This window comes from Calidris pugnax, unplaced genomic scaffold (assembly GCF_001431845.1).
Source record: "Calidris pugnax isolate Ruff unplaced genomic scaffold, ASM143184v1 scaffold167, whole genome shotgun sequence".
Classification (NCBI taxonomy): Eukaryota; Metazoa; Chordata; class Aves; order Charadriiformes; family Scolopacidae; genus Calidris; species Calidris pugnax.
In genome coordinates this window covers 716,739-741,542 of record NW_015091045.1, presented here as the reverse complement: position 1 = coordinate 741,542, position 24,804 = coordinate 716,739, and the positions used below count along the sequence as shown (strand labels likewise).

Genomic DNA, 24,804 nt, shown 5'->3' with positions numbered 1-24,804 from the left:
TTTTTTAAAATTTTTTTTTTAACTCCATGTTCCTGCTGCTGCTTCTTTATCATAAACAGCAATTCTTTTTTATTACATCAGAGCCTTGTCCAGAACTGCTGTGCGGCACGCTCCAAACAGTAAGTTTGATGGATTATCCAGCCTCAAAGAAGGGAAATAAAGGCAAATAAAATGGTTGAGGATGTTTGTCAGATTGATAGCTGGAAGTCGTGTGCCTGGTGCACTCCTAGCAGCCTCCTGAGGAGCAGAGCTCGGCGTCACCGCTGGTGAATACTCGCTGTCAACAGCAGATAAATTGATTTGCTTAGAGAGAGCCGTGCCGTATGATGTCCTCCCAGATAAAACAAACACCAACTATTCCACCCCAGCTGTGGTTTTTGAAGTCTCTGAGTGACACTGGGAGAAAAGGGATTACTGACCTGGCAACAGAATTGAAAAGCCATTAAAATCACAGCCTTGAGCTCTTTGTTGTGTGAGCGATCGCCTCATCCAGAAACTGGATCGCACGCAGCTGACTGGCTTTGGGAGATCATGAGAATTTGCTGGTCGTCAGAGGCTTTGAAGATGCTGAACTCTCAAACAGAGCAAGTGCATCGAATGTCTTGGTAGACAATAGTAAAAATAGTTGGTTAAAATAATTTAGCTGCTTAATCTGAATGTCTGATGCCGCGTTCCCCAACAGGCGTTCTTGGGGATAGTTTGGAAAACCCTTCACACAGATAAGATAAAGGCTCTCCAGAGCCTAATCTAAAGAAGAAAAGAAGGGAAAAAGAAGAGAGTGAAATGTCCTTTTGCAGGAGGAAGGGAGAGAAGAGCAGCGTATTTCTGTATGGATAGCTGCAGAATAAAAAAATAATTGCTGATGTCCTACTTAAAATAGTTCTGTTCAACTGCCTGAAGAAAAAAGAGCCCAGGAGAAGAGCGAAGGAAAGACTGACCCGTAGGTTAGTCTGGTTGGAGAAGTATTTCTTGGACATCTGTGTTTTAGAGTTGTTTTAAGACTAGAGTCGGAATTGAAGTAGGGAAGAAAGTGTTGACAGTGATGGACAACCACAATTGTCGGGAATATTTTAGGAGATGGATGAAACACGTGCGAGGAGCTCAAGAAAGCTGTGGGCAGATGTTCCACCTCTGCTTGCTCTGAGCAGAGCAGGCTGTCCTCGGGTTGGGCTGTGGTCATTGTGCTAGAGAAATGCAGCTCGTTATGAAAGTGGATTAATAATATGCTCACAGGTTTAAGTACTGGTTGGGGCGGGCTCCAGAATGGGAGTGGGAAGCACGCCGTGCCTCTCACCCACTCCCTTCCTTCTCAAAATGTCACTTATCCCCAAACTCAGAAGCTGTGTGTGTTTGATGACAGAAATGAAAGGTGAACAGTTGCTTTTCCTCCTCTGGATTATTCAGGGTTGTACTTTCCTGCCTGTTTTTCACGCAGTAAGTTCTTTGGGGGCAAGGGTTGCTTTTAGCTCTTGTTGTCAGAGATGAACAAAGCATTAATTTTAGAAATAAGTAACCAAAGACTGCTCAGCAGGAGCTCTGCTCGGTCTTGCCGTGCTGGAAAAGAGCATTATTTTCCTTTTTTCTTAGGGAGCAGTCTGAAGTCATCCATGATGTCTAGTTCCTTGTTCATCAGCAAACTAACAGAGAAGAAAAACGCTTAGAAATGAGGCAATTTAGAAAACCAGTATCAGGTGTGGGTTTTTTCCTCAAAAACTGTGCCAGGAAAACTGCATCCAACTGGTTTAGGAGTTATCTGAAGTTATCCTCACAGAGGGTCTTAGAGGGAAGAAAACCATCAAAAAAAAGGGCAAAATTCCCTTTCCTCCCAGACCCCAGTGGGCATCTATGGAGGTTTCTCATGTCCCAGTCCCCACAGAGGGTCTTAGAGGGAAGAAAACCATCCAAAAAAAGGGCAAAATTCCCTTCCTCCCAGACCCCGGTGGGCATCTGTGGAGGTTTCTCATGTCCCAGTCCTGCTCTTTGATCAGAAATGGAGTCTTTTACCGTATGAGTACCCCTCGTGGCAGGGAGGGTTGGATACTTTTTGGGGTTTGCAGTAGTTTCTCCTGAAAGAATGAGAAAAAGGAGCTTAGAATTGAGATGGCTCTGTTCGTTTTGTCATTTCTCTTCCCAACAACCCACCTTACTCAGAGTTTGGAAGTGGAAACGGGGTGATTCTGTGAGAGATCAGTGGAGAAAGTACTCTGAGTACCATAATGCCTTCGTGTGCCTTTCCTGGAGCATCCCGGGCTGCTCTGGCTGTCCTGTTCCTGCTCCCAGGGATCCTTTTGGATACGTTGAGGGAGAATATTTTTAAAAGGCAAAGTTCAAAGCCTTGCTGTCACACCGGGGTCACGCTCAAGGCTGTGGTTGGCGTTGTGTTGAGGGCTGTTATTTAGACAGGGGTAAAGAAGCGTGCCAGGAAAATCAAGAAGTAAATGCCTGACCTTCCATTTTCTTGCAAGGAAAATATTAAGTATATGGTGATGTTAATAGCTCCTTAGCAGCGATTTCTGTGAATCAATTTCCTAATTTTAAAGGTAACATTAATCCTCTTGCCGGGAACTGAGCTGGCACCATCCCCTTTTTTTTACCCTTTCACTCCTGGGCTTCTCCTGCTTCTGAGGAGGAGCCGAGGGGGTGGCTGCTGATGGACGTCCCACCAGTCACCATGGGGAGTGTGGGGACACGTGTCACACCCCAGCTCTCAGCTGTGGGCTTCCGAGTGGTCCTTGCTGGGGAGGTTTCTCCGCAGCTTTTCCTCTCTCCCCCATCTCGGTAGGAGTTTGTGCCATAGAAGGAGCAGAGGGAGTCTGAGGGAAGGAGGACAGGAGCCATCCTCGTGCCGGATCTGGCAAACTCCAAAAAAGTCGTGAATAAAAACTCCTCACATCCCAACACCCCTCTTGACACTTGCAAATAAAACATAAGCATTTCTGGCGAAACCGCTTGCTTAGTCTTTTGTTTTAATCTATATGCACGCATTATGGAAATAGGTTTGCAGGATTCCTGAATTTCTGTCAGGTCTGCCCTCCGACAGCGAGCAGGCTGCCAGCTTTTCTGCAATGCCAACGACTCAAGCCAGACTTGGCTCCTTCTCTGTGATCGATGCTTGCCAGCCTCCCTGGTGAGCTGTAGCCACCTCTAGCTGAGCACGGAGCTTCGTGTGGCTCTTAAACCCCTCTGCTCTCGTTTGGTGCTTGTAAACATATTGCTCGATAACACGGAACGACTAAGGTGAAGCTGAAAAAAAAAAGCTGTGAATACGAGCGGTGAGGTTTTTAAACCTAAGATCCTGTAAAAAGGAGCTCCACACCTCTCCTGAGCTGTGCCTTGCTTTCACTGCCTTTTTAATCTTTTATCCATTAAAATACTTCTCAGCTTTATTTCCTCTGGCCGGGGGAGGCGAGTGACCATCGCCAGGTCACCCCGTGGCTGTCCTCGCAGTGTCTCCAAATTATTAATTGCTGGGCAATGTGTAACTCGGGCTGATGCATCTCAGCTGGAGCATGGCCTTAGAATTCTACAATCATCAAAATCATTTGGGTTGGAAAAGACACTTAAGATCATCGAGTCCAACCGTTAAACCCAGTCAAGTCCACCACGTCCCTCGGTACCACGTTTACACGTCTTTCAAATAGCTCCGGGGATGGTGACTCAACCTCACTCGTCCAGAGCTGGTCCTTCACCTCAGAGAAATGAAATGAGCAGCTTTCCCACCAACCCTGGCCTCTGTTGAAAAATACCAAGGCAAAAACATGTGCTCGAGGTGACCTTTGCCTTTCAGCGAGGGGCACCAGCACCGTTCAGAGCTACGATGGCCCAAGGTGACATCAGTTCAGCTCAAAGCAAGAAGCCTGAACTATGTCCCCTTTGGTTAGGGTCACCTTCCCTGTTTTCCCTGAAGGTTTTATCCTTTACTCGCAGAGGATTTTTAATGGATTAGCTCCACGGTTTTAAATAACCCATTGAGCAGCTGTATTCTTTGGGTTTCTGGATGCTGTGTGGTTGCTTGTGGTAGCAGCACTTAAACAAATGGACCTGAAAGCCAGCTCTGCTGCACTAATGGGTCCTACCCTGTGTAGAGCAGCTGGTGAGGAGCTGTGCGTCCATCGCATTAGCGCACTCGGTTGATGCTGAGCACAGTTGGTGGCATCGGAGGCTCCTCTCCTCTCCTCTCCTCTCCTCTCCTCTCCTCTCCTCTCCTTTTTTGATTTCCTTCTCAAGCACAGTGGGCAGCGCACCACCGGCGCCGCTCCGCCGCACGCTGACGGCACAGATTGCAGTTTCCTCGTGCTGCCTCTCCTCCTCCTCTCCCTCTCCTCTCCCTCTCCCCTCCCCATCCTCCAAGGCAGAAGCTGGAGTGTGGTTATGGATGCTGCAGGCATCTGAAAAGAAAGGGAGAACTCCTACCTTAGGCAGAGGTGGAGGGATTCGTTACCCCTGCGACACTAATGAGTTTCAGAGGGCATTTGCTGGCGTACTTGGCTATGGAGAAGTAATAAACGTTCCCAATAAAGTGGGTCACCACGTCCATGCACAGTCATGGGCTATGGATGAAGTACTAAGCAGCACTAATTTCCATTTACATTATTACAAGCAGCATTATGCCTGGGAACTGGCATTTTGGCAGGGAAGAGCATCGCACTGGTATTATCTGAAGCTGTTTTGTATTGGTCAAAAAAAGATAAATCTTATTAGGCGCTGAAATACGGTTAAAATACGAGGTTGAAGCTCTTGAAGAGCAGTGGAGGAACTGGGGTGATGCTGTGAGCTCAGGGATCGGTGAGGTTGGTCCTTTTAGGAGGGTTTGGCAGGATGGCCTCCTTCCACAACAGGCTTCCAGAAGGAAGGTGAGACAAATCACACCAGAAGCACGACGTCAAAGGAATGCTTCTGAAATGGAGGATATTCTATTTCACAAGTAGTGCCAGAGAACTGCTTAAAATTGGCCTGTCCTATTAAGTAAAAATAACTTATTTCCCTTGAGCCATCTTCAGCCCCTCTTTCTCCTTTGATGTTCACACTGTCCTTCCAGCCTTTCTCATATTACCCTTATCTCCTGCCTCTCCTGACGTGTCATTTTCTCCCCCTTTTCTCTCTCTTCTTTTCCTCCCTTCACAGTTCAGTCTCTCCTCTCCCTTTGTACACAATCTCTTTTGTGCCTCAGTTTTTTTTCTGCTCTCTGTGCCCTCTGTGGCCTCTTCCTCCTGCTGCTTTCACCTCCTCTTCCTCTGGGATTTTCCGTTATCCTTGGAATAGCTGGTTTGCTTTTAACGCACACGTGTCTGCATTTTTCTTCCAGCAGCTCTTTTCCTAGGTCCTGACCTCCGTGAGGAAATCTCCCCTTTCTTTTTTCTCATTTCATGGAATTCTGCTCAGCTGGGCCCAAGCCAGGTGGAATCAGTAGCTTGACCTTGGAGATCTGGAGCGTGGTTTCCATGGCTGTGGTTTAGCAAAGCACTGTGCTACGGGGAGGAGAGCTGCAGGAAGGAGTTATGGACTCTACGTGTCAGGATGGAGCACTGTTGCCGAGTCCTGCATCCCAGAAAGGGGCAGGAGAAGGAGTGAAGCCCAGGGAAGGGCAGCAGAAGGGGTGGTAGGAAGGTGAAGGTTACGTGAGGCTGGATGAAGGGAGAAGTGGGAAGCGGTTGTAGCAGAAAGGAGAGAGCGTTGGCTGGTGTTGGAAGCGTTGGGAGAAGAGATTCCAGAAGACCTACTAGATTGAACACCTAAAGAGAGTATGAGTAACATCTTTCATGATTCTGCTCTAGCAGTTAAGAAGATGAAGTTTGTGTCATTTCTGAGTAAATGAGAGTTTTGGGGCTCCTTGACCATACCTCAGGAGAGAATGGGGTCATGTTGAACGTTGGCCATGGTCTGTTGGAGCCAGTGCTCTGCACATCTAGTGTTTCTCAAGCCCTAGAACCCATAATTAATGTTTAAAAAAATTGGCTACTAAGAATCTCACGATAAATGTACTTGTTTGGTGTGTAGCCAGCTAGACTCTCCAAATCAGCTCAGGAGAGGAGGTGATCACTGGAAGTAAAATATGCATCGTGGAAGTGTGAATTATTTTGAAGCTCCTTTTCAAGCAGGAAAGGAAATTATACAAGTTTGTAACTTCTGGCATTTGGTATTTAATATAAACAACACAATGCCTTGGTTTCGCAGCATGAAGTCACTCGACTTGTCGAAACTGCATCCTCAGCCCTTACAAAAATGACACAAACGGGTATTTTGAACAGTTCTCTTGGTGTTACTTTTTCCATCCGTTGTTGCAATCCGTTTCTCTTGAGTTAAAGTTGCTTACTCAAGGGTATAGGCAGCGTATTACTTATGTTTGCAGTCCAGTGGTTTAAACTTTATCGAACTTTAGAGCAAGGAATTTTTCAGCTCCCAACTTTGTAAACACCATTTAACAAAGCTGATAGCTGAAATAAAGGTTAAAAAGTTTTGGAAGTCCATTTCAGTGTTTATAGCGTTTAGTGCGATGTGATGACAAAGTTCAAATTGAAACTATGATTAGAAAAATTATGCCTTGCATCGTATCAGACAAAAATAAATGTTTGCTGGTGACAACATCCAGGCAGGCCCATGCCTTTGGAAGAGCATGCTGTTCCCTGGTGATTTCGTTCATTGTAACACAGTTTCAAGATAAAATTAAATGTTTAATTCAAGGATTTGGTTTATGGTGAGAGCTGGTCGTAACTTTTTCATGCAGTTCTTTAAAGAAAAGTAGTTCGATTTATGGAAAGTGAAGCTTTTATTGAGAGCATGCCTTTTTCTGAAAGGTTCATTTCCAGCCTATACAAGTTCTTGCTTTTTTTTTTTTTAATTTATTTTCTTGGATGTACTTCTTGGCTTCTCCAGCTGAGCAAGAGGAGAGACTAATAAACACCCCAGAATTACAAGTAATGTACGGAGTGGTCATGTCAGATGCAGAGCAAGGTCTGGACATGGTATCCCATACCTTAGAAGAGAATCCTAAGCAGTGGAGATACCAATCCATCCCTCTTGCTGCATCCTTGAGCAATTAATAAAGTGAAATAATTGGAAAGAAACCTTCCCCAGAGCATTAGTGGCTGGGTATTAATTGCTTTCACCTAATACGAGGGAGAAAGGGCTGGGTTTGGACCTGTTAGGGGATGAGCCCTGTCAACACCAACTCGTTGGTTGTCCTGAAGTCTCTTCCATTCACTTTTCTCATTAACCTTGGTCTCATTCCCAAGGGTGGAAGAGGGAAATTCTTTGAAACCTTGAAAAGTTTTACAGGGTGAGAAATCTGTTTCCCACCCCGCTCTGGTTGTGTGAGCGAGGAGCCTGATTTCCAGCACCAGGCTCCGCTTGCAGCACTGGCTTTTGGCAGTCTCTCTTTGATTTAAAGATAGAGAAAATGTCACGGAGAATAAATATCATCAAAATGAAATTTTGGAGCACTTGCATTGCTGAGAACATCATAATGCATTTCCTTTGCTTGCTTTTCCAAACCTTTCATTGCTTACTGGTTTTGCTTCAAATCCACCTATGAAACATTGCATTTATTCTGCTGTTGAAGGTTTTGTCAATAATACCAGTAAATCCAGCACAGGGATCAAGAATGTCCATGAAGGGGCTTAAGTTAATGGAGTTGTAACTATGTATGGCCCAATATCTTCAATTAATTGAGTTGTTAACTATGTGTGGCCCAATGCCCAACAGCGACCATTCCCTTGATGGGTATTGGTGTGTCCCCTTTTCCATGACGTGGCTCTTTAGATTCCTGGAAGAAGTTAATTGGCCTCTCGTAAAAAGGAGACTTCCTACACGCCTGGTGTGTAGGAAACAAGAGCTCTACGTACCCCGATTTGGTTTCTGTTGCCGGGAACCTGATATCAAGGGATGGCTGCTTAAGAACTTTATACTGTGGAATCCACAAGTTATAATCCCCACATAAATAGGATTGTTGAAAAGAAATCACTGCCTTTATTATTGCTTTACTCGGTGCTGTTCTCGAAGGGAATACTTTATATTTTGGCTGGCCGGGAGGAAAAAATTCTGTTAGGAATTTGGAGGTATCCATTAAAGCTTAAACACGTGTATTAGGGCTTGGTGCTTGAAAGAACAGCCTGGCTTTGTCATCACTGCACGCATCGCACCTCGTTCTGACTGTGGAAGGAATCATTGTGTTATACCCCATCAGTTATTTCATATATTTCTATTTCAAATGAAAAGCCAGCACTGAGCCAGCAGCGTGTGAGGACCCCACAGCCTGATGTTTTCACTCCTGGGTACCATCCTGCTCGGTGCAGAGCTCGGAGCCTGGACACTCCACCCCACGAGGGCTGGCCAGAAAGCCTTCATCACGGCCAGTAGCCCCAGGCCACCTTTCATCTGAGCCCAGCTGGCCTCCAGAGAGGCCCCAGCAACCTCGTGTGCGCAGTGTCCTCACTTATTGTCCTTTTTCAGGGAGTTGGAGAGAGCAATAAGGTCTCCCCTCAGCCTCCTCTTCTCCAGGCTGAATAACCCCAGTTCCCTCAGCCTCTCCTCATAAGACTTATTCTCCAGACCCCTCACCAGCTTTGTCACCCTTCACTGCACGCATCGCATCTCGTTCCGACTGCGGAAGGAATCACTGTGTTATACCCCCTTGGTTATTTCATATATTTCTATTTAAAATGAAAAGCCAGCACTGAGCCAGCAGCGTGTGAGGACCCCACAGCCTGATGTTTTCACTCCTGGGTACCATCCTGCTCGGTGCAGAGCTCGGAGCCTGGACACTCCACCCCACGAGGGCTGGCCAGAAAGCCTTCATCACGGCCAGTAGCCACAGGCCACCTTTCATCTGAGCCCAGCTGGCCTCCAGAGAGGCCCCAGCAACCTCGTGTGCGCAGTGTCCTCACTTATTGTCCTTTCCAAGTTCAGAAATTGGGCTTTTTTTTTCAGTATTTATATTTTTTGCTACCACGCTCCAGGGCAGTGGTGGTGGGTTTGGTACAAAACTCATCCCACCTGCCTCGCCGGGATATTTTTGGATACTATCGGTGACATTTGAAAAGAAAACCCGGTGAGTGGGAGCTGGAGAGAAGCTTTTTTGACCTGGCAGAGGCTCCTACCAAATGGCCGGGCGATGCTGCGAGGAGGCTGGTGCCAGCAGGGGAGCGGGAGGAACTGGAGCAGCCTGCCCAGGGCTTCACAAGCAAAATTGAGGATTTTTGTGGGCTTTTTTTTTTCATATCGCAAAGAAATCAGGAGAAGTTGGCAGCTTGGCCTGAGGAGATATCACTGGTTCTCTGCTCATTTTAATAAGTGGGCAGAATTTAGTGGGTTCTAGCGGAGTTTGAAGAGCTGGGAAAATCAGGTGATCTGGGAAAAGAGGAAGGTTTCCTTTTTTTTTTTCTTTTTTAATTGAATTGATTTTCTGAATGAAGAGAGGGATGGGTGAGTAATGTGCACTGAGCCTGACGTTCCCCACATTGACTGGTGCCTGCAGAGGCTGCCTCGCTGTAAGGTGCTCGGCCGGTGCGCTCTGCCGGCTTCTGCAGAGCCTGACAGCTGAAAACAACAAATAAAAAACAAGTTCTAGAAAACAATCACAAGCTATTACTGACACCGAGTCCTTCAAGGGAGCTCGGGGCACAATCCTCTCGCTCCCCGCTCAGCGCGGGGCTTCAGACCCGTCACTCACTGTCGGCGTCCCTCTCCGTCAGCAGCGACGGCTTCATTTCATGTATTCCTCAAGTGGCAGGTCCGGTCATTTCTCAGGATCAGGGCTCTGTTTTTACCAACTGATTCATCCGGATTCTTGTCATGAGTAGTTAACACTCGGGATTGGGGAAGACTTGGCCTGCCAGAGGACATCACACTCAACCGAACAAAAAAACGCTGCTTTTAACAACTTGCGCGTCTCGCGTCTGATGAAGACGCATTATTTATATATATATATTTTTTTAATTTTATTTATTTTCGTTCTTTTTCTCTTTGCCAGGTGGTGGCTTATCACTACTGCCAGGCTGACAACGCCTACACCTGCCTGGTGCCGGAGTTCGTGCACAACGTGGCCGCCCTGCTCTGCCGCTCGCCCCAGTTCGTGGCCTACAGGGAGCAGCTCCTGCGGGAGCCCCATCTCCAGAGCATGCTCAGCCTGCGCTCCTGCGTGCAGGACCCCATGGCCTCCTTCCGCAGGGGCGTCCTGGAGCCCCTGGAGAACCTGCACAAAGGTATGGTGCTCCCTACTCTTCCCCTGAGCTGCCCCATACCTTTCTTATTGTGACTTTTGAGGTGCTGCTTGGTAGTTTGAGAGGGGAGTTGTATCCAAGCATTTAAACAAAGCCGTAGATTAACCCTTCTGTGTCGCCTCTCAAGAGCTGCAGAGAATCATAGAATCATCTGGGTTGGAAGGGGCCTTTCAGGTCATCAAGTCCAACCATCAACCCAACACTGCCCAAACCGCCACTGACCCATGTCCCTCAGCACCACGTCTGCCCGGATTTAAATCCTTCCAGGGATGGTGACTCCACCACTGCCCTGGGCAGCCTCTTCCAAGGCTTGATAACCCTTTCAGTGAAGAAATTTTTCCCAGTATCCATCTTAAACCTCCCCTGGTGCAACTTGAGGCCGTTTCCTCTTGTCCCATCGCCTGTTCCTTGGGAGAAGAGACCGACCCCCCCCCGGCTACACCCTCCTTTCAGGGAGTTGGGGAGAGCGAGAAGGTCTCCCCTCAGCCTCCTTTTCTCCAGGCTGAACACCCCCAGCTCCCTCAGCCTCTCCTCATAAGACTTGTTCTCCAGACCCCTCACCAGCTCTGTTGCCCTTCTCTGGACCCACTCCAGCCCCTCAAGGTCTTTTTTGTGGTGGGGGGCCCAAAACTGGACACAACCCTTGAGGTGGGGCCTCACCAGTGCCCAGTACAGGGGAACGATCACTGCTCCAGTCTTGCTGGCCACACTGTTCCTGACACAGGCCAGGATGCTGGTGGTCTGTGTGTCCACCTGGGCACACTAATGGCTTTGTTCCTGACACAGGCCAGGATGCTGGTGGTTTACGTGTCCACCTGGGCACGCTAATGGCTCGTGTTCAGCTGGATGTGGACCAAGAGATGGAAGGGCGTGGGATCTGGAGAAGCTGAGAACATGCCATGGTGCGTGTTTGGAAGGGAGGGGTTCACCATCCCTCCAACCTGTGTGTCAGGGCTGTAGATGAAACACTAACGACAGCATGAGTTTGGCTTTCTCTTTTCTTGCTTCCCCATCCCAGACCTGGCCTCAAAGCTTTGAAGGTGACAACAAGCAACAGTTTCCATGCACAGCTCTGCTTGTGGCAGTGTGTCCTGATTTATTTGTGTAGGGAGTGAATGGTTTTTCCTTTCCCTGCTGTTTCTTAGTGGGCTTTTGAGAATTTGAAGCTTTGACCAAAAGAGCTGATACCAAAAAAGCCTCAAGATACCCTCTGTAAAGCTTCTAGGGGAACCGGCAACAACCTCAAACTGAGAGTGGATTTCAGAGCTTTTTCTAACGCAGCATTGGGTTTAGCCATCTCCCTTTCTTTCTTTCCTCTGCAAGATGTAACTAATTCCTTGTGACAGTCGCTAAATTTAAGATCTTTGCTCGTTGCCATGAAAACTGGCCGAGCGTTGCCGGGTTCAGGACCGGTGTCCTGCGAAACGAGGTTCGTTAGAGAACGGCGCGCCGCAAAAATCCTGCTACCCCCCCTGTTACCCCCCTACAGATGCCCGTGTAGGAGCCAAGGGGAAATAGATGCAGCTTCTCCGGGCTTCAAAGCCCCGTTGATCAAATCAGGTTCCTCAAAACACAGTGTCCAAACTCGGAGCTGAAGCATCTGGGGCCAATCCATGCAGTTCCACCAGGCAGGGCTTGACAGCAGTCAATTTTCCTGGCATGGAGCAATGTCACTGTAGGAGTAGCATGGCTACTCTTCCTACCAACACTCCTGACAAAAAAAGAAAAAAACCCATATATTTAGGAACCTCTGCTCTAAAGGAAAATAATTCCTGGTTATTACAGTAACTCCTTGGGAGGTATTCCAGCCATTGAGTTCAAAGCATTTTGGAGGATACTTATTTTTCTCACCAAGCAGGTTGACCCCCATGTGGTCCTAAGTTCTGAGGGGTGGAAAAATCTTATATAAAAGCTTATTTTTTTTTTTCCTCTTGGGTTCTGCACTCAACACAGCTCCAGTGGAGCCAGTGATTGGGACTCCCATCCTCGCTGATGGAGAGAGCTGGCAAGCTAATTTGCACCAAGAGTTTTGTAACAAAGTGAACAGTGTCTGGAAATTGGTTTTAAAATATGTAACATTTAAGACTCTGTAAATATATCAGCAGGTCTTTTACAAGGTGCTGTTGAAGCTTTAATGCTACTGGGACAAAATTATTGCACGACCATTAATGGTGAATGTCACTGAGAAAGTTAGATTCGTGTTTCTCAAATATATATATATTTTTTTTAATCTCAAGGAATCTAAATAATATATGAGAGAACAAAGTTCTGATTCTTCCTCTACTCCCCGTTTTCTCCTCTTTATAAGAAACATGAGATGTGGGTATAAAACTCAGGCACTATATTCACTCCAAGGTTTCAGAGAGTCATAAAGTGTCTTTTCTAGTGTACCAAATGAGCTTACTGAGGAGTTAACTGAAAAGGGAGCTGTGGTAATTTTAGTGCAAAATATGCCTTCTTCATATGGATATTAATAGTATGTTAGGAAATAAATGCGACTTGCTGAGACAAGGCAAGGGCAAGGTGGGGTTTTGATGCTCGGCAGTACCGAGCACAAGGTGTTTACACATTTCTCTTCTCCCCAGAACACCACAGAGACTGCTGGTGCTACCAAATGAGCTTACTGAGGAGTTAACTGAAAAGGGAGCTGTGGTAATTTTAGTGCAAAATATGCCTTCTTCATATGGATATTAATAGTATGTTAGGAAATAAATGCGACTTGCTGAGACAAGGCAAGGGCAAGGTAGGGTTTTGATGCTCGGCAGTACCGAACACAAGGTGTTTAGACATTTCTGCTCTCCTCAGAACACCACAGAGACTGCTGGAGTCACCCATGAACATTTTGTGCTGGGTTTTATAGAAAATTTCCTGATGCAATTTAAAGTCAAAGGGAAAATCTGACCTGCTGTTGGGAATACAGAGCTGTTTGATAGCAGGATTTCTTCGTAGTACTTTATAGAGGAGAGGAAACTTTATACAGACCAGACCCTGTAGTACGTATTAGTTGCATATGCCAACAAGAGACTCTTGTTTCCCACCAGTTTTTGAGTTTATTTGGCAAGATTTCCTTTGAGAAGATACCTCTTGAGCTTAAGATGCAAGTCTAAAAGAATCTACATCATCAGTTATAAAACTCTCCTCAGCTCTCAGCATCTGACATAGAAACACTGACTTCATTGTCTCCATCAGCTTGGTCGCTGGGTTCACCAGCAGCAAAAAAACCCTGTTTAAAAAGTCCCTGATTTACTTTTTGTAGGATCTTTTTTATTCCCTCCTGACTGGTTTATAAAAGAGGTTTGGCCACAGTCTGGTGATCAAACTGGTTTATGGAACTGGGAGCTCAGAGTGGGTTTGAGCCATCCCTGCTGAGCAGAGGTTGGACCCCCCCAGGATGTCAAATGACCAGCCCCCAGCTGCTGATTCACTCCTCAAACCATTTCTTCCTGGGAATCAGGTTCCCTTCTGTCTCAGAACACTTGCCCAGACCTCAGTTGAGCAGAAGCCTGTGCTGAAGAGGTGCTGGGGAGGCAGATTTCTTGGTGAAGCTTCATTTAGCAGTTGCAAAAATTAAGACAGGCTGACATCGGGGTGAGAATTTAACACCAAAACTATAAAGAACCACTAATAAAGTGTGTATTATTAGAAAGATACTGATTCAAATTTTCAATTTCAATTTCAAAATTCAAGTAACACTGGACTTTGTGGAAGAGGTAATTTCTAATAAGAAGACTAGCTGTTTTACTGGTGGGATATCAGAGTTGAGTGTGTCTGTGTCGTAACTAAAATAAGCATTTTATAAAAATTGCTTTTTCTTTTTTTCTTTCTCTCAGAGAGGAAGATCCCCGATGAAGATTTCATTATATTAATCGATGGTTTAAACGAGGCTGAATTTCACAAGCCCGATTATGGAGACACTATAGTATCATTCCTGAGCAAAATGATTGGAAAATTCCCTTCCTGGCTGAAGCTGGTCGTGACAGTCAGGACAAGCCTACAGGTATGGTGGGACCAAGAACTGTGTCGTTGTCGTGGTGGGCTTTGGTAGGATCTTAATGGGGATCTGCATTCGCTTAGGACCCTTTATTTCAGGTTATCCTTTTGGCTTCTTTGTACTTGGATTTCCATTTGTGTCTATTCCATGTGTAGGTTTGTGTAGATTCCATTTGAATCTAATCCAGCATCACTTGCTCACGTCAATAAATGTTCATCAGCAAATAGTTTAGTTCATCTAAGAGAGACAACTCACGTGCCAACGGGCTACTTAATCACCGAGAGTGTTGGGAGGGTGGGACCTGGTGTCTGCCAGCCTGTGCTGCCCCAGAACATCCTCTCCTCCATCTGGAGGGGCGAAGGAATCCACATCTTCCTACCCCTTCTGCGTGACCTGAGCGTGAGGGTGTGATTCTTTCCGTCTGGAGGAGTCGATGTCAGGCCAGGACATCATTCAACTCGATGAAGAATACCTTGAGCAGGGGCTGAAGCTCTAAGCTGAACGTGGTTTGGGTTATTTTGAAGTAGTTTTATTGCAGTTTGCAGGTTTTTACCTTCAGCCTGTCTTTAGCTACTCGTCACCACTCTCTTGGCATAAGGATTAAGCTGACCTTAGAGCCTTGGCTAATCTGAACAGGGTGAGCTGGGAAGCAAACACAGCGACCCAGTTAGGGCAGATCTGCTCTTTTGACAGTAGAGCTTGCTGATCTGTAGCATCACTTGTGGGGATCCTTCACACTGAGCCAGGAGCCCAGAGGAGCCCCACATCAGAGGGACGAGAGGCTTTTTGGGAGCCAGCTCAGAGCCGCGCTTCGGCTGGACCAGCTGCTCCGGCCACAAAGGCTTCTCTGCAGCTTTGCATTTCTCATTTGGTCATTATTAGCCATGTTTTTCATGATTGCAGTGCTGCGCTATGCGTTTTTACCGAGCTCCATTAAGCAGTTTTTATTGAGATTTGCTAATATTTAGTGGGATCCACAGGTTGAGGTACCTTGGTCCTCCCAGCAGGGAGCTGAGCGCTGGTTCCAGCTCCACCACAGCAGCCCGGCTCCTGCCCAGGAGCTGGGAATGGCAGCTGCTCCCCAAGACACCAGGACAGCAAGGACTATCTGCTGTTCTTTTTTTTCTTTTGCTCGATAACGGAGTAGATTAAACATCGCAAGACACCAGGACAGCAAGGACTATCTGCTCTTCTTTTTTTCTTTTGCTCAGTAACGGAGTAGATTAAACATCATTTGGAAGAAATCTGTCTGTAACTGTAGGGAAATTGCATCCCTCTGACTTGAATTCCTCATTTCATTAGGGCTTTCACAGCCCTGCAGCCTTCACTGCAAGCTTTGCTTTTGCACTGTGCTCACCCTCTTTGATTTATTGGAGAATCGATGCCTTCTCATGCCTTGTCCAGCTCCGTTGCATCATTTCTCCCTGTTTCACAGTGCCTGAGAGCCCATGACACGAGAATACCTTTGAAAAAGCCTTTGATGATCTCCAGTTGATGTTGCATAAGTAGCATCAGTGAGCTCAGCAGATAGAGGATCCCTGGCCACACTATCCTGCAGCAGATAAATGCATTTATTTCGCATTGGAAAAGACTCTCTGTTATCTATCCTGATGTTTCCATGCATTTCTGTGCACTTGGCTCAGCTTCAGCAAAATTTCTGCTGGCCTCAGGTCCATCATCTGGTTGCCCTTTCTCTGGCAGGAAGGGCTGGGCTGTCCATACGTGGTCAGGATGGGGTGGGAATAAGGAGGGCACTGCGCTGGGTGAATCTCCCAGCCCTTTTCTGTGGATGAAATATTAGGAACCGTGTACCATAGAGATCATCTAGTCCAACTCCTCTCAGTTCTTTTCCGTGGATGCGGTATGAGGAACTGTGCCCTTCATTTTTATTTCAGTCATGTTTCACACACAATCTACTTGATTATAGATGAGATTGTGAGGTCCTGAGGGCACAAACTGCCGTCTCGTGTGCTTGCCCTGATGGAAGAGGCCTTAAAGGAGTCTCAAAGGTGCTATTGTAATGTGAATTAAGTTTACTTAATGAATAATAAACACTGCCAGCATGAGTATCCTTTTTTTTTTTTTTTCCCTTTCTTTGTAGGAAATAATTAAGCTGTTGCCCTTCCACAGAATATTTTTGGACAGACTGGAAGAGAATGAAGCCATAGACCAGGACCTGCAGGCGTATATCCTCCATCGGATCCACAGCAGCTCGGAGATCCAGAACAACATCTCGCTCAACGGCAAAATGGACAACACCACGTTTGGCAAACTCAGTTCTCACCTCAAGACCTTGAGCCAAGGCTCCTATCTGTACCTAAAACTCACTTTTGATCTCATAGAGAAAGGATACCTGGTACTCAAAAGCTCCAGCTACAAAGTCGTCCCGGTGTCTCTGTCAGAAGTTTACCTGCTGCAGTGCAATATGAAGTTCCCAACGCAGTCTTCCTTTGATCGGGTCATGCCTCTCTTGAACGTGGCCGTGGCATCTCTGCATCCACTAACAGATGAACATATTTTTCAGGCCATTAACGCAGGTAACATTGAGGGCACTTTGGAGTGGGATGACTTTCAGCAGAGGATGGAGAACCTTTCTATGTTTCTTATCAAACGTAGAGATATGACGCGAATGTTTGTTCATCCCTCTTTCCGAGAATGGCTCATTTGGAGAGAAGAAGGTGAAAAGACCAAGTTTCTTTGTGATCCGAGGTAAGTGAATGCTCTGAGAAATCAGAGCTGACAAATGTGTTCATCTTGTACTGTTACCTGAGTCCTTTCATTACGAGGTCGCGATGGATTGGGGTTAAATTTATGTTGTTTGTGGAAAGAAATAAGCACCCCCTGGGCACACAACGGCCCTGCAAACCCAGAACGAGATGAGCTGTTCCTCAGAAGGCCCCGAGCTGACCAGCTCTGGGACAGGCATCACCAGGGGTGTCTGTGTTCTGGCCGATGGCTCCTGCCAGCTCAGTCTGGAGAAGGGAAATCTTCCTCCCTTTCTCCAAAGGTACCAAATCCACGGGAAGCAGAGGATAAGGAGGTGAAAGATGAGTATAGTGTGGATGCGTCTCTTGCAGTTGGCTTCCTTTTGAAGTTGTGTTCCTCATAGTCCTACTAAATGTTTTTTTGAAAGGAAAATAAGGAACAGAATCAGGCTGTGGTGATTTTGGACTGTAAATGCATCTGTAATCTCTGATCTGATAGCAGCCGAGTTCCTGGCTTAGCTCACAGGGAACAGAATTTAATCACGGGTGGATTTATGTTCTCTAAAGCCAGAGATCACCATTAACAACGTTATCTTTGTTTCTGCTGAAGAGTGGAAACAGACGCTCGGACTGTAATTCTAGTACTTTACCCCCATAAGCTTTGCTCCATTTTGTCTGCCCGTTTCTTAAAATATGATTATAAAAATCAGGGAAACACTCGGACTCTCGGCCGTGTCGGTGCATCTCCCAGACCCTGTGGTCAGTCTGAAGAAAATACGATGGTATCTGCTGGAACTGAAAAGCCACCTGGCTGATTAAAGCAGCAGAGCTGTTAGTGGTGTCAGAGTAATTTACCACTTTAAATTTTGTGGTAAACAGGCTGCAGGAGAAAAATGCTATCTAGCTCCTCCCGACGGGCATCTTCTCTGGTTTGGTAGGTTCTGCACAATGGTCTGATCGAGCGATCCCTTTGTAAAGCGTCTCGCAGCAGCAGGTGTCGTTATATCAATCAATGTTAGTTATTTAATACCCTTCCTCGGAGTCATTAAGTGCTTGTCACTGCGTAATGCTTTCCCTCCCTGGCTGCAGTGTCTGTGCGGCGCTTACCCCCGCCGAGCTGAGAGCTTTCTCCCTCCCAGTTGCTCCTGCTACTGGTTTTGTCTGGCCCCTGTGGTTTTGGCTGGTGTGGCCATAAGACCTCAGCCGGGCAGGGGACAGTGACCACCGTGCCTGGCATCTGTCACCAGTCACACAGCGCTGGCCCTAACGAACCACAACGAGAACAACTCAGAAAAACCCTGCTTTTATTTTCCAGGACAATAAAGTTCAGGTGCAGGGTGGTTACCAGGTGGGTGAGACCCCCCTCTCCGTGTGTGTGTGTGGCTGGGGAACTGGGAGCTTTGCTTCTTGGGGTCCAGAAATGCTCCTCATCGTTCTCAGAACACCAAATTCAGAACAAAACTCAAAACGCTGCATTTTGGGTGGTTTCACGCCGAAACCCAGCGTGTGGTTTTTAGCACGAAGACACAAAGCAGCCCGTGTTGACTGGAGGAGTCACCGGTGACGTGAGGGTCCTCTGCCCGGCGTTCAGCTCTGGTGCCACCTTTCAGGAGGATCAGGAGCGTGTGGCACTGCCCTCAAGACCCTTCAGGAGGCTTTCAGGTGTCACTGTTCATCCCCTATGTGCCATTGCACGTGATAAATTAATGGTGACTTTAAAATCTCCAGGGAAGGCTCATGCTCTTTGCGAGGAGGGAGTCCCCGTGGAGCTGACCCCACCGGGCTCCTTGCCACTGGCAAAAAAGAAGTTACAACACATACAACGGGCTCCCACCTCCTCGAGCGTGAGTCCATACGTACTGGAGGGCTAATAAATATCTCTACTGCATAATGTGCACTAATTGCATTATACTCTGATGGTAGATAATGAAACAGGATACATTTCAGTGATTAATAGAGAGGACCCCCTGAGACTCAGCTATTGCTCTCCTCAAATCCTCCTGTCCAGCTCTCGGGGAAGAGCTAATATTGAGATGTTGAGCTCAGAGCATGGTAAACCCTTAGCGACGATTAAGATAAGTAATGATTTTTCATTTTATTTCTTCTAAAAGAAGCAGGGCTCGCCGCTGCCGGAGCTCAAAGGAGAAGCCTGTGAAAATGTGCCTGTGTCTGGTTTGTTCACAGCAAATTTGAATTCTCTGCTCACTTGGGATTTGGGAAGAGATGGTGGCTGGATCGACCTCTCCTGAGGTTCAGCATCCGATGTCTCAGAGATGTGCCGTTAATGTGAAGCTTGTTGGCCTTGCCATGTCGATACGTAAAGAATCAGGTTGCCAAAGCTGATTTATTCCCCAGGAGAAGAGCTTTGAAGTGAAATGTGGTTTTGTGAAGCTGCTTTTAATTGACTTACCCTGACAGAGTGTCCAGGTGCGAGGACGTTGTGAAGGAAATTGGGATAATGGGCCTCGTATGGCTGGCAATGCAGCTGGGGTCATTTCCTTCATTTCCTTGATGAGTTCCCACGTTCTCAGAAGCAGGGAAAAGCTGGGAGAGGGAGAACACAGTGTCCAGAAATTATCCCATTTTTCTAGGCTTTTAGGATAACAGCAGATCTCCATCCTTCAGGTTTTTGTGATGCTTGTTGGGATGCTAACCCTCTTCTTTGAACACTCGCCGTGTGTTTGGTGTCCAGAGCAGAGCCTGGTTGGCCTTGGGACAGCATCGCTGCCGGCTCTGCCACCGGGGCACCCCCCAGCAGCCCATGGTATTTAATAACAAGGCACCAAAAAAGCCTTTGTCAGAGCGTTTAACCAGCATTGCAGTAATGACTTCCCCAGCCTGGCCGTGTAGCACCATTAACCAAGTGTCTTAGTTGACAAATAACATCAAATATTTCAGGGAAAGACCCAATCCTTTGTGACTGGTGCACGGAGAAAGTGCTTATTACTGTCCCTTCACCCTTACGCTTGTATTCCTTAACCTAATTTCTGCAGTAATGCTGGGCTGTTTTCTGCCTAGACTTAATCAGAAACTTCCATGTGATTATTTTCCGTGCTTTTACGGCGCTAATAAAATGTTTTATCCCTGTGCTGCTGATGAAGGGACTGGGAGAGAGACAGAAGTGAAGTGATTTGCCCTGGCAAGGCAGTAAAAGAGCTGTAGCAGATACAGAGCCCAGAAGTTAAATTACTCTGTCCAGATTTAAGTATCAACATCAGAGTTACTCGTCTAGACTTGCTTTATAGGCAGAGGAGAGGAAATAAGAGTGATTCATTTCAGCATGAGCTAAAAGGCTAAAATAGGTCAGATGAAGAGTGCCCGGGAAGCATCTCCTCCTGTTGATGTCTGACAGGAGCTCGGGGTGACGGGCTCACCAGGAGATGTCTCCAGTATGGACAAACCCGGCTGGAAGAGATGAATCTGTCCAGGCTGCTCTTTCACCAATACACAGGGGTTTGAGGTAGATTCCAGGAGATGTCTCCAGTATGGACAAACCCGGCTGGAAGAGATGAATCTGTGCAGGCTGCTCTTCTCACCAATACACAGGGGGTTGAGGTAGATCCACAGATTTCCTTTTCTTGTACAGGAAAGCTGAGAAAGGAAGAAGATACTCTCTACGCTGTTGCATGTATATGATTGATTTAGTTTGGGCTTTTGCTTCTCAGGGTAGCACTGGATCACCCAGCGTTGTGCGTGCTGGTGGTATGTCCCCTATTGTCACCCCTCACTCTGGAGCAGGGTAGAAACAGGCTTTTTATCTGCTCTGCTCAGGGAAATTCCCAGCATCCATGGACTCTTAGCAAAAATGAAGCATTTAGAACTTCACCTCTAGTGCTTCACCTCTAGGTTGGGTTCATCTCACCTCATTTTAGATGCTTGCAGTCCACGCATCTGTTCCTCGGGCAGTCACTCTGGTCTCCTGTAATACTTGAAGCATCATCTGGCCTGTTTTAGCCACTGACTTGGATGAGCTGAGTCCCATACCCCATCCCCTCCACTGCCTGGAGGCCAGTCCAGGATGGCTTGCTCAGGCGTGGACATGCTGCTCTGGGGAGGTGACCTGCTCCAGGCTGGACCTCGGAGAAGATGGGAAGCTGCAGAGGTGGAGGATTGCTCCTGTTTGCCATCTCGGGTAGGCAGAGCAGAAGTTCTGCTGAGCTGGGCTTTATTAAGGCCAGTCTACAAGTGAGAATAACAAAGAGTGATTTGTGTCTGCAGCAATTAAACCAATCCTCAACAACGATGAAGACTGTTCTGCTTCTGGTTCCTGGCTGCTCCACAGATGTTTGGTTAATTGCACTCACTTTGTGGTTTACCATATGATGGGGACAGAAGCTTTTCTCCTTCCTCAAGAAGAGCAAGAGAAGTGAGGACAGCAGTCACTGGCGTGATGATGGAGGAGAGTCTCCTGGTAGAGAACTTTGAGGGAATATCCTGCTCCACACGGGGTGCTGTCACCACGTGGAGATGCAGAGCTGTTCTCATGGATGCTGCAGATGCAGCGTTAGTGTGAAATCCCAAACATCTGTGGCTGGGTTTCCAGAAAAGCTGAGGGCTCAGGTATGGAGAGAGACCAGGCAGGCATTTAGCATCTCTCAAGATTCAGCGATGGCCCCACGGAGAGGATGTGGCTCTGAAAACCAAGCTTGGAAATACTGCATGAGGAATCGATGCTCTGCAAGAGACGTTCTCTGCAGTGCACCAAGAATTTATAGAATCACAGAACTGTCTGGGTTAGGAGGGACCTTTAAGATCATCAACCCAACACTGCCCAAACCCCCACTGACCCGTGTCCCTCAGCACCACATCTGCCCGGCTTTTAAATCCCTCCAGGGATGGTGACTCCACCACTGCCCTGGGCAGCTCCTGCTCATTAGAAGATATCTAATAATCAGAGATATCACCAAAAAAATAATAAGGGAGAAGTACTGGTGGCTCCATCGTTGAGGCTGAGGGCATCTCCTTATCTCTTCCCTCCTCTTCTGCATCCACAAACTAAATCTGTCCCTGAAGCCCCAAATACAGGCCCCCTGCGTGGATCCGCGATCCCGACAGGAGTGTGCATCTCTAATCCACCACGACGAGTTGCCATGGTTTCTAGCAGAGCTGCCTTTTGATGCAATACAGTGTAGATATTTTGCATTTTTCTTTTTTCTCTCGGAGGCACGCTGCAAGTGGAGACTTTTCCTACACGAAATTAATGTTTTTATATATTACCCAGCAAAATGATAGAGTGTATACATCAGAAAAAAATAAGGTGTTTTTTTATTTTTTTTCCGTTTTGATGGAATGCTTAATCTGATTGACAAATAACAATCCCCAGTCAAAAGATACTTAATTTAGAAAGTTTGGAGGAAAAGAAGGCGGTGAAAATGATATTTATAAAAATTCAGGAATACAAGAAACAGCTTTAAGTGGGGGGTGGGTTATTATGCGTCAGCTTCTTAAAAATTATCCACCGTTAGCTCCTCCATACACAGCTTGCTTTGTCATTATGGGGCATGGATTAGCTGACTTTCTTCCTCTTTTGTGTTATATGGTTCTGAAAAGCTCTTAAAATGCACTCTGCTTTGTTGTGAGCTGCAATGCTCAAGTGTTCACCAACACTCGGGCTGGGTCTTAAGTGTTTTCTCTGTATTCACGTGGGATGGATTTTACTCAGGGTGGCAACGGTGCAGTTTGAATTCAAGGTGAGGCAAAATAATGGGTTGATGATTTATTTGAATCCCTTCTATACTTGTGCAGAAAATTAAAACCAATGCAGTGCCCACTGGAGCTGAGCACCACTGCTTCCATTAGTGTTCCACGTTGCTTTTCCATTGGAATTACCTCCATTAATGTGTTTTTCCTGGCTCCAGAGTCCCGGTCTCTCAGCTCCGTGCACCGTAGCTCCCACTGGGCTGTTTTGAGCCCCCCAGGTACTGGTGTGTGCAGCACTTGGTGCATCAGCAGAGCCTGGGGGTGTGCTGTGATTTGTTGTTTTATTGAATCACAGAATGGTTTGGGTTGGAAGGGACCTTAAAGCCCATCCAGTGCCACCCCCTGCCCTGGGCAGGGACACCTCCCACCACACCAGGTTGCTCCAAGCCCCCTCCAACCTGCCCTTGAACCCCTCCAGGGATGGGGCAGCCACAGCTTCTCTGGCCAACCTGGGCCAGGCTCTCACCACCCTCACACCAAACAAGTTCTTCCCCACATCTCAGCTCCATCTCCCCTCTTTCAGTGTCAAACCCTTCCCCCTCCTCCTAGGGCTCCCCTCCCTGATCCAGAGTCCCTCCCCATCTCTCCTGGAGCCCCTTGAGGGACTGGAAGGGGCTCGAAGGTCTCCCCAGAGCCTTCTCTTCTCCAGGCTGAACCCCCCAACTCTCTCAGCCTGTGTTGCCCTCTCCAGCCGTGGGCTGGATGCCACATGTCACCAAAATACATGAGGTCAGGTTTTTTCCTTGCCCAGCCTGCTGTCCGGGTCATCTGCACTTGTGCAAGATAATTAATTACTGAATTACCACGCGATTTGGTGTTTTAGGATCATTTCCACAGCTTTGGTTTTGGCAGAAGCGTGGAGCACGGTAGAAGCAGTGTCTTACCTGTGGTTGGGGCCTTCATCTGTAACCAGTAGCATAAGAATGACAGTAAAATGTCTCTTGCTCTTTTAATTTACTCCTCAAGCGGACCATAGTGAGTGCCATATTTTTGGATCACAAAGACGAATCCATCATAACGTCCTGCAGTTAATTGGGGGGGCAAACACAATCTGTTGGCCACGCAGCAGAGACCTGATGGAGTGCTGCCTCTGAGAATGCAATTTTTAGGCTTCCCATATGACTTCCAGAATGAAGTTTTTTGATTCCCTGACTTGTAACCTGGCGGGTTTTGAAATGTGAAAAAGAATGGGCAATAGCTCAGCAAAATGAGTGTAGGAAGTTTATTTTATGCAAGTATCCACATCACCAACATCTCTAGATGTTCACGCTAATCTCAAGCAGAAATACAGAGCTAAAATATAAATTATTAAGGCTTTTGGTAGCAAGTTGGGCAGCTGTGACAAGGACTCCTCTGAGCACCAGAGGTCAATGCTTGAGTAAGACGGGGTTTGGGACAGGGTGCACGTGGAAGAGAAGGAAACTTGAACTCCTTGATGTGGTGGCTCCGTGTCCGGGGAAGCGGTTTCACTGCAGGTTTTTCCTGGGATATTTGGGCAGGGTTGCAGCTGCAGCGTCAGTTGGAAGAGAAGAGGAGAAATGGGAGACAGAGAATGAATCATGGCAGAGGAGATGGAGAGCAGATGTGATCGCTGCCACCAGAAAGGACAGCAGCAGAGCAGCTTGCCTCAACTGGCTCATTAGACATGCAACCTAAGCATTCAGATGCAGAGGGGGTTTTGCATATATTTAGTGTCTTGAGTTAGTGTCCTCATAAAATCTTTTCTTTTTCTTCTCTTCTGGACTGTAAACTTCTGTGTGCTGTACCATTTCCACATCTAAGTGGGAGAAAATATTCATGGAATAATCCGTTCCTGTGGCCCGGAAGCCATCAAGGAGAGAGAAGTGGAGTTAATCAGAGGTGCTGTCAGTGCTGACCGAAGAAAAGAATGTTGCTTAATTTCTTCCTGCTTTTTCCTTCCTCAAATCAAGACCCACGTACAGAGCAAAGCCTCTTCCAGCAGTTGAGCAGAGAGTAGCCCTGACTTTGATCCATCTTGCTTCTTATGTGGTTGTTTACCCCTGGTCAAAGCAGCAGTAAAGCACTTCCAAATCCCATTCCCCATTCTTTTATAATCCTCTATATTTTCAATTCCGTCAGGTTGAATGAGAACAGAAAGCGTGGCACCATTTGCCTTTTGAGACCTTCTCTGTATGTTAACAGTCTCCTCACTGGAGAGCTCACTGAGAGA

At 47.0% G+C, this 24,804-nt stretch overlaps 1 protein-coding gene across 10 annotated transcripts in view; it reads left to right on the top strand.

Moving 5' to 3' along the window:
* The window catches only part of TANC2 (tetratricopeptide repeat, ankyrin repeat and coiled-coil containing 2), a 255,682-nt gene that overhangs the window by 188,546 nt on the left and 42,332 nt on the right, over positions 1 to 24,804 (top strand). For all 10 annotated transcript variants that reach the window (XM_014956534.1, XM_014956530.1, XM_014956533.1 and 7 more), the window contains 3 exons: positions 9,968 to 10,199; positions 14,048 to 14,214; positions 16,310 to 16,917. In XM_014956534.1, coding sequence (XP_014812020.1) covers positions 9,968 to 10,199; positions 14,048 to 14,214; positions 16,310 to 16,917 — 1,007 coding nt within the window. The remainder of the gene's footprint in view (positions 1 to 9,967; positions 10,200 to 14,047; positions 14,215 to 16,309; positions 16,918 to 24,804) is intronic.